Source organism: Lithobates pipiens, unplaced genomic scaffold (genome assembly GCF_037356315.1).
Source record: "Lithobates pipiens isolate NorthernLeopardFrog02 unplaced genomic scaffold, aLitPip1_a1.2 Scaffold_18, whole genome shotgun sequence".
Lineage (NCBI taxonomy): Eukaryota > Metazoa > Chordata > Amphibia > Anura > Ranidae > Lithobates > Lithobates pipiens.
The window spans coordinates 480,404,480-480,413,690 of record NW_027507758.1 but is presented as its reverse complement, the minus strand read 5'-3'; the positions used below and the strand labels follow the sequence as shown (position 1 = coordinate 480,413,690).

The 9,211-nt window shown below is 39.2% G+C and overlaps 1 protein-coding gene across 1 annotated transcript in view; it reads right to left on the bottom strand.

Moving 5' to 3' along the window:
* Positions 1–1,735: 1,735 nt before the first annotated feature.
* Positions 1,736–9,211, bottom strand: part of COPB2 (coat protein complex I subunit beta 2) — a 47,629-nt gene continuing 40,153 nt past the window's right edge. The window contains exons 21-22 of the mRNA XM_077488389.1: positions 3,997–4,125; positions 1,736–2,075 (exon numbers count right to left, since the gene is read on the bottom strand). Of these exons, the coding sequence (XP_077344515.1) occupies positions 1,983–2,075; positions 3,997–4,125 (222 nt within the window). The 3' untranslated portion in view covers positions 1,736–1,982. The remainder of the gene's footprint in view (positions 2,076–3,996; positions 4,126–9,211) is intronic.

The window sequence follows — 9,211 nt, the reverse complement described above, 5'->3', positions numbered from 1 at the left end:
AATTCAATTGCCTAACTGCACAATTATCAGTTAATTTAGCGAAGTGCCGATTAGCAAAAAATGCTTTGGTCATGAAGCGGGTAAAACCTTCCGGAGGTCTGGAGGTCAAGTGGTTAAGGACAGAGAAGGCCTTTGTTTTGTGTCATCTTGGAGAATTTTTTATGCAATCTTTAGACAAAAAATAACCAATTTAAAAAAATAAAAAAAAATAAAAGGGTTACTGTAGATAAAGTACACAAATTCTGATAAAAAGCATTGCAAAGGTATTTACAGATGAAAAGTGTTTTTAGTCAATTGTGCTCGTTTTTAAATGTGACACTGAAAAAAAATTACCAAACAAATTTTGGATGTTAATGATTAGTAAGCTACAAATAATAAAAAATAAAAAAACACTATATAAAAAAACAAAAAAACAATAATAGTTGATGGGAGAAAGGGGAAGGAGTTAAATAGGGCTGATTAGAATAAATCATTGATTAATAAGGGGTTAAAGACATTTTATAATTTTCTTTTTTTTTTAACCTCCCGGGTTGCTTGGACTGACAGCATCTGCAGAGCTAAGCTCATCCCTTTGATCTGCAGATCTGTAGTATAATCAGTAATCACTGCTTTACAATGAATCTCCGGGAGGTAAAAATTTAAAATTGGGAGTAAAAGGCTTGCTGCTAAGCTCTGTTATGTGCTCCCAAACCCATACCCATACCAAAAAATGCATTGCTACCTTACTAATCAATAACGTAATAATGGGGGAACCCTCTAATGTGTGGTATGCTAAATAAACGTCAATATTACCAACATAACATCACATGTAATGCATATCAAACTAAAAATAAAACAAAGTGAAACTGAAATTCAACGATGAAAGTTAATTTGTATGAAAAATATCTTAAAGTGGGGTGCCCCTTAAAAAATAAATAAAAATAAAAATAAATAAATAAAAGTCAGCAGTTACAAATACTGCAGCTGCTGACTTTTAATAAATCGGACACTTACCTGTCCCAGGGTCCAGCGATGCGGGGGAACGAAGCTCCGCTCGTCGTCCCCCTCCGCTAGGCGGCGCCGTCGTGCCTACTGTGGGCACCAGGCTGTGGCTCCACAGCCGGGCACCCACTGCGCATGCGCAAGCGGCGCCGTGCACCGCGATACGTCGCGCAGTCATCTGGGATCTGTCACGTGTCCCAGATGACTGCACCGAGGGGAAGTAACACCGGGTGCCTGGGCACTGAAGGAGGCAGACTACGAGGTACCCCCTAGCAACAGGCATTTAGAGGCGAGTTAAAAAAAATTATCCAATTTTTTTAGTTTTTTGGGGGAATTTTACTCATATTTTTGTCGGAAACGCCACTTTAAAGTTTCATTTTTTTATGCTTTTTTTTCTTAGTTTGATATATATTATATGTGAAGTTACTTATCACCCAGACCGGTATTGTAATATTGAAGTTCATCGAGATTACCATACATTAGAGGGTTCCACCATTATTGTTAGTTAATGATTAGTAAGGTAGCGATGCATTTTTTCGTTTTTTTACAGGTGGTAAACACCAGTGGCTTGTATCATCTCTGGCTGCCTTTTTACATCCAGCACCTATGTGTACCCTGAAATTCACTGACTCAAATACTTCAACTATGAATTGGCTGACTGGTCACATTATACTACTGCGTAAACTATAAAAATCTATATCTTTTCTAGATTAAGAATACTTGAATGCAGTGAGAAATGAATGCAGAGTACAAATGTTAGCAATAACCTTTATTTAGTTAATGCACAATAATCAAATGTTTCCTTTGAGACAAAAACAGGAAAATATGGAAGGAGAAGGAACAAGGAGGAAATATACAAAGGTCCTGTGTGCCCACACTGCACAAGAAAGGGCCAGACCTCTGACTTCTGAGACCTCGGAGCTCTGGTGTGCAGGATGGTCAGCAAATGAAGGGAGCAAACTGGTTTGGTCACTTAACTTAAAAATCCCAAATATGACATACTAATCCGAGAGCTCATCATCTAAGTTTATGTCTGTTGTATCAATATCTTCTAATTCCATGTTGTCCAAATCTTCCTCCAGGTCAAGGAAGGCCTGCAAACAAGGGAAATAAATAGATTTAAAGTAATATATAGATATGTATGCATAGATTCAATGTAGACTCCGATGATAGAGATCTGTAACCAAGAATGAGCCTAAATGGCATACCACTACATACATAATACTCAAAGCATCTTAAATTGTGAGGGATTCTCACATGGTATCATTTTGGACAATTACTTAAGAGAACGTCCCTCCTACCTGAACCATTGTAAACATACCTACCTTCTGCCATTTGGAGGAATGGAGATAAAACGGGCTGTTGTTGGAGGAAAATTTAAAAGTAAGGTATTTAAATCCCTGTCAGGATTTGCATTTTCTTTTACCATCAGTGTCCAATTTGAGAGAAGTCCCTTCACTTCCTGCTTTGTAGACACAACAGAGAGGTGAGAGGAAATCCCATCTTAGAGCGATTTCACAACTTTAAAAAGTTTCCCTCAATTTTAGTCCTGGTGGTCGTCACCAGGACAAATAGGGAAATTCCCCTAATGGGGACACAGGCAGTAGTAATAACCTGGCAGGAAGTTTAACCAGTCTATCCCAAAAAAAACATTTTGGCTTTGGATACATTTACTACTTGCCCGTTTTCAATTATGTCCTACAAGTGGGTGGCTCCATCTGAAGTAGGTTACCAGAAATATTGAGATGTAATCACACAGGTCTTTTGTTATCAAAGTGCATGCATGTCATTAACTACTTGCTGACCGCCTCATGCCGATATACGTCGCAGAAGGGCTCGTACAGACAGAATCACGTACCCGATTTCCCACGTGAGCTGCCGAGATACACAGGACATCTGCTCTGTTTTGGCGGCGCCATTTTTAAACTGCAAGGCTGCAAATGACACTGACAAGACTGCAATGTAAAGCTGCAGATGGACACTGACAAGGCTGCATTGATGGGCATTTAAATGTAAGTTTTTTTCCTTAAAATTCCCTTCTAAACTTGGGGTGCATGTTACACGCCGATAAATACAGTAATATACATAAATAATGAAAGGAATAGTGAAAAAAATAAAAAACTGACAGTTCACGCCTCATCAGTGCTGCATATTAGTGCCACTGTCACATGCCATAAAAAAAATAAAAAATAAAAAAAAAGTATCACTACCTTGTGATAGAGTTACTCAGATATGGAAGCAACTAGAAAAAATTGCTTCCAAAATTTCAGATAGTAGTATAAACCTCACTATCTATAACCATCTCCTATTTTCCCCTATTATTTGTCTTTCCATACATAATATGAGATTGATCCACACAATATGTGTTGCTATTCACTGGTTAATAGCATAGCACTGGAAATCCCCTTCAGTTTCACATTTGAAAACCAGAATCAACAATATTAATCGAATGGAAAAAATATTCCATACATTACAAAATACTAACCACTTTTCCACAAAAAATGTGACCTATGGCTTAACCATGCCAATCCCTTCTTTAACCCTGAATAATTCTACCAAATACTGTAGGTCACTGAAGATTATATTATATGTATACTGTTTAATAAATAGGAGTGTATATATATTTCGCTCAAGAACCACACAGTATATTTTGTTATTCTTTTTGTATAAATTACCTTGATTGTACTTTTTACGGCATAAGTCAATAAGCTTTTTGTACTATTACTTTGCACCAAATTAAATTTTTATTTTTTTTTTACAAAAAGGATCAGTACCTATACGGTCTTAAAAAGGTGGTATCGGCGCAACACATTAATATATATATTTATTATATAAGTTCCTGCTGATAGTATATTTGAATTTGCTTTGTGGTAGTCCTGTTCTAATTCAATTGACTAGGTAAACAACCTGCCAAAGGACTGCAATTCCACAGAGGTCTGCCACATTAAGAAATGTAAGGTGTCAGATGATTTTTTTTTTTTAGATATTAAAGATACCAATCTATACATCACTCACCTTCTCCTCTGTGATCTTGTCTATTGGGTTCACTGGGGTGGGAACTGGAGCTGCAACTGGAGCAGAAGAGGGTACTATGGATTCAGGTGCAGCAGGGGGAGGAGTTACTTCTCTCTCAGTTTCCTCTTCCTGTAACAAATTAATAGAGCAAATGTTTCATGTTAGACTGCAAGCTACCAGACAAATCTTACAACCCTGAGCCTACCACTTATTGGATCAAACATATTTTCATGCTCCCTTTAGTCTTAGTGCCACATAAGCAATTATGTAATAATACATACAACACTCAAGATGTATTATTCACACCAGTATAAAACAAATAGTGTTTGATCCTGAATGCAGTACTTAAAGTGGTTGTAAACCCTCCCCCACAACTTTGTCCCATGTAAATCAGCATAAAAAACCCTAATGAACACTGCATGTAGATATCTTCTTACTTGCTTAGTATTGTTGTTATCCTTGTTGCTCTGTAGAATGAAGTCACTGAGCATGCCCAGATCTCCCCGGATTTAAGGCACACTCTATGTCTTATCTATCTGTTATCGGGACTTCCTACAGCACAACACTGAACTCTGCTAATCACTCAGAGCTTCCTCCTACACACATGTGACCTCGCATACAGTCTAAACTTGGCCATTACTGCAGTCTTATCAGCTGAAGCTGATAAGTCCGACAAAGGGAAACATTAGACATCGGCACAAATAAATACTATGAAATAAACAAGTAAGCTATGAACAGGGAAGCAGGGTTGCCATAGAAACGTTGGATTGAGAAGAAGGCTTGGTTAACAGTACAGGAAGTGCTCAATGTAAGGGCAGAAATACACTCCACTGCGGACTGAGAAAACAATACTTAAGATGGCGCTGCCTAACCCCTGGAAACAAGTTTTTTAAAGTTTCTTTAAACAGTAAGTAGTATGTGATTTGGGCTGAATTACAGTGGCTATAGTCTGATAATGACTTATTATAATGGACTAAATGAAAAGAAGCATCAGAGTGGGAGAGTTTACTTCCTCTTTAAAGGTTTAGATCACCATTGGGGGGGGGGGGGGGGGGGGGGGTGACAGGGGTGACTATTTATGAAATGCATCATGTAATAAATCAGGAGGCTGTTATTTCTTAATATTTTCAGATGTGCTACATAAAGTGTAGCCTGTGTAGGACCTGCAAGGAATAAACAGACTTGTTGATCTGCTGTAAAAGGTAAATGTATTCTTTTGTGCTGAAAAAAAACTGGAGCAGACAGAATCTGGAGCAGTTCGTTGTGCATGGCAATCAATGAGCTTCTATCATTTTGTTCAGTGAAGTTTTTATAAATAAAAGATAGAAGCCAATTGGCTACTAGGCACTGCTTCTCCAGATAAACTCCCTCCCAATTATCTTTTCTGTTGTGGAATCCCTATAAAAAGCAAAAAAAAAAAAAAACCAACTACTAGAGCCAATAAAGTACCGTTGAAAACTCATCCACTCATTATTATTATTATTCAAGATTTATATAGCGCCAGCAATTTACGCAGCGCTTTACAATATAAAAAGGAGACAATACAGTTGCAATACAATAAAATACAAGAGGATTAAGAGGGCCCTGCTCAGAAGAGCTTACAATCTAATAGGGTGGGGCAGGTGGTACAAAAGGTTATAACTGTCGGGAATGAGTTGATGGAAGTGGTAGGAGATTAGTTTGAGACGTGATAGGCTTCCCTGAATAGATGAGTTTTCAGGGATCGCCTGAAGGTAGCAAGAGTAGGGGATAGCCAGACCAGTGGAGGTAGTGAGTTCCAGAGGATTGGAGAGGCTCTGGAGAAATCCTGGAGACAAGCAATGGGAGGAGGAGGAGAGAGCTTGAGAGTAGGAGGTCTTGAGAAGAACGGAGGGGACGATTTGGGTGATATTTGGAGACAAGATTGGTGATGTAGCTCAGGGCAGAGTTGTGAATGGCTTTTTATGTTGTGGTTAGTATTTTGAATTAAATTCGCTGGGTGATTGGGAGCCAAGGTAGGGATTGGAGGAGAGGGTTGGCAGACACTGAGCGGTTGGTAAGGTGGATAAGTCTGGCAGCAGCATTCATGATAGACTGAAGAGGGGATAGCCTATGGAGAGGCAGGCCAATGAGAAGGGAGTTGCAATAGTCAAGGCAAGATATAACAAGGGAGTAAATGAGGAGCTTGGTGGTTTTTAGAGATGTTATGGAGGTGAAATCTACAAACTTTTGACAACGATTGGACTTGGGGCTGAAATGACAAGTCAGAGTCTAGGGTTACACCTAGTACCCTGGCGTGGGGGGAGGGCCTGATGGTTGCATTGTTGATTTTGATGGAAAAGTCATGGAGGGGGGCATGTAAAGGGAGGAATATTAATAGCTCAGTTTTAGAGAGGTTTAGTTTAAGGAAGTGGTGTGACATCCATGCTGATATGTCACTCATAGTCCAAAGGACAAGGGGCTCAATGGCAAATAAAACAGCATAAAAAAATGTAGACTAGAGGAGACAGTCAAAAGAGCCATATGATTGAGTCACTGGGAAATAGTAATAAAAAATTAAAAGAACGAAAGCTTAAAAAAAATATGTCATTTTATTAATGGAAAATTCATGTCAAAAAACATTGAAACAATTCATCCACCGTCCACCATCTAAAATGATAATGTTGTCAAAGTCTAAAAACTTCTAGATGCGATCCGTGCATACATACTCCCACACATCACATCATAGATCAAATCGTATATAAAGTCACTATGAAATGGAAGGGCAAGATGAAGCGGTATATGGTTGGGGGGATAGCTCTGTCAGTCTCAAAAGCCAAATGTATGGCAAATGTTGGCAATTGGAGGCTGGAATGACTGAACAGCTGCAAACAATGGCAGGATCCAATGAACATCATGCTGACAGTCAAAAATAGATCAATACGGCAAGGAAATGGCAAGTAACTATTGTCAACAACTGGATGTATCAAACATGGAGTAGGATGATGATGATAATGATGATGATGATGATAATGGATAGCAAGTGGCAAACGCCAACTGGGAAAACATCATCCAATGTATGGGACCCAGAGGCAGCTATACATAAACTGGCAAGGTAGGGGAATGTCCTATGCATAGTGGAGAGGCAGATGACACAGCAAGATTAATGGCATATTTACATATTGAGTGTTCCTGGACACTATCTCCAAACCTCACTCCATCAATCAGATCCACGCCATAACCGCCATAATGCACAGGGAGCAGAGGGATGCAACGGACAGCGTCAGACGCACAAAAACATGACGTCAACACGTTGCACTGGGAAACCCCACCTTCGCCAGGATGTGGCGCCCTCTAGCTGTAGCGTGTTTAAAAAAAACATCAAATCCAGCCTACTTTTTCCATAGAGGAAAGCCAAAAACACAATGTATGTATTCAATCAAATAGATGCAGGGGTGGTGTTATATGGCTCATATCAATAACTTAATTTATAGAAACCCCATGGACAAACTGTCAATGTATTGCACACACAGCAATCAACTACAAAAATTCCTGCTAAATTAAATATAACCAAAATAAATAGAGTAATACTAGAATTTCCAACGGACAAGCTGGTCACCCAAAAAAGAAAAGAAACAAAAAAAAAAAAAAAGAGAGGCACGTCCCATCCTATAGTATGACAAAGAAACAAAAAACGGAAAATAACTCAACTATAAAATACAATACTATTGCACATCCATGTACAATTAGAGGAACGTACACACAGATAGATGGAACCATACAAAGGGGAAGGGTCTAAGTAGCATCTAGGAACACTTGTAAATTGAGTTCTTTATTTAATCCCTTGAGAAGACGTTTTTAGACTTGGATAACATTGTCATTTTAGATGGTGGAAGGTGGAGGAATTGTTTCAATTTTTATTTTACATGCATTTTGGTGGAATCCCTATAGGCGCTGTATTTGCGCAGCAGTCTTTCAAACACAATTTGTTTGGAAAAAATACACTTTCATGAATAAAAAAAAAAAACCCCAAAAAAAAACAACACAGTAGTTAGCCCAATTTTTTTGTATAATGTGAAAGATGATGTTACGCCAAGTAAATAGATACGGAACATGTCACACTCGTGAAATGGCAACAAACTACGGTACTTAAGTTCTCCATAGGTGACACTTTACATTTCTATAGGTTACCAGTTTAGAGTTAGAGAGGTTATACCTCACATGTGTGGTTTGAACACTGCTTACATTTGCGATCACGACTTACGTATGTGTTCACAGGTGAGCATGGAGGGATGGGGGTGCTTTAATAACATTTTTTTTCTTATTTATTTATTTATTTATTTATTTTACCCTGTTCCTTTGGAAAAAAAAATACTGATCATTTTTATTGCTATAAGGAATGTAAACATCCCTTCTGACAGTAATAGGCAGTGACAGATACTCTCTTTATAGATAGATCTGGGGTCTATAAGACCCCAAACTCATCCTTTACACTTAAAAGCATTCAAGTTTTGCAGTTTTGAATACTGTTTTTTTTTTTTTTTATTTGGCGCCTTTAAGTCTTCTGTAAACCGGAAGTGATGACATAACATTGCTTCCAGGTTACTAGATCAGAGACCTGATTGAAGCCAATTCCGGCTTCGCTCGGGTCTCCGGCCAGCCAGCGGATGTGCCGGCTTGTCGCTCGAGCCTCTTAGTTGCATCTGTTGTTATCCCAAGAAAGCCAACCGTCGGCTCTAAAAACAGTACCGGGGTGATGCATGCAGCTGCATGCATCACCCCAGCACAACCCCTTCAAGCCGAGACGGCATATTTGCGCACGGCCGGCGTGAAGGGGTTAAGAACTAGGTAAGTATGCCTTGTTTTCTAAAGACCTTTGGTTCTTGGGGTGTGCTTACATGAATAGAAATCAAGCTCCCAGTCACCTGGGGGTGATGACATTACAAGGAGTAATAAAAGCAGTTTCTTGTCACAAACCAGGTAAATTAAAAATAACTATGTTGGGAGAGGGAGATTTGGGGTTAAATTTTGAGATCACTTGGACACACATATTAAAGTGTAAGTTCACCTTTACAGAAAATCTGTAAGGTGAACTTACACTGGACCCCCTCCCCTTCGCAGGCCAGTCCCACTGACCTGGAGTCCCGCCATCACCCGCTCTGACATCGGATAGCAGAGTGGCCTGCAGACATATAGTCCGTTGGACCCGCACGCGTGACCCCCAAGTGCAGCAGGCACATGCTCACAGCATCTCATG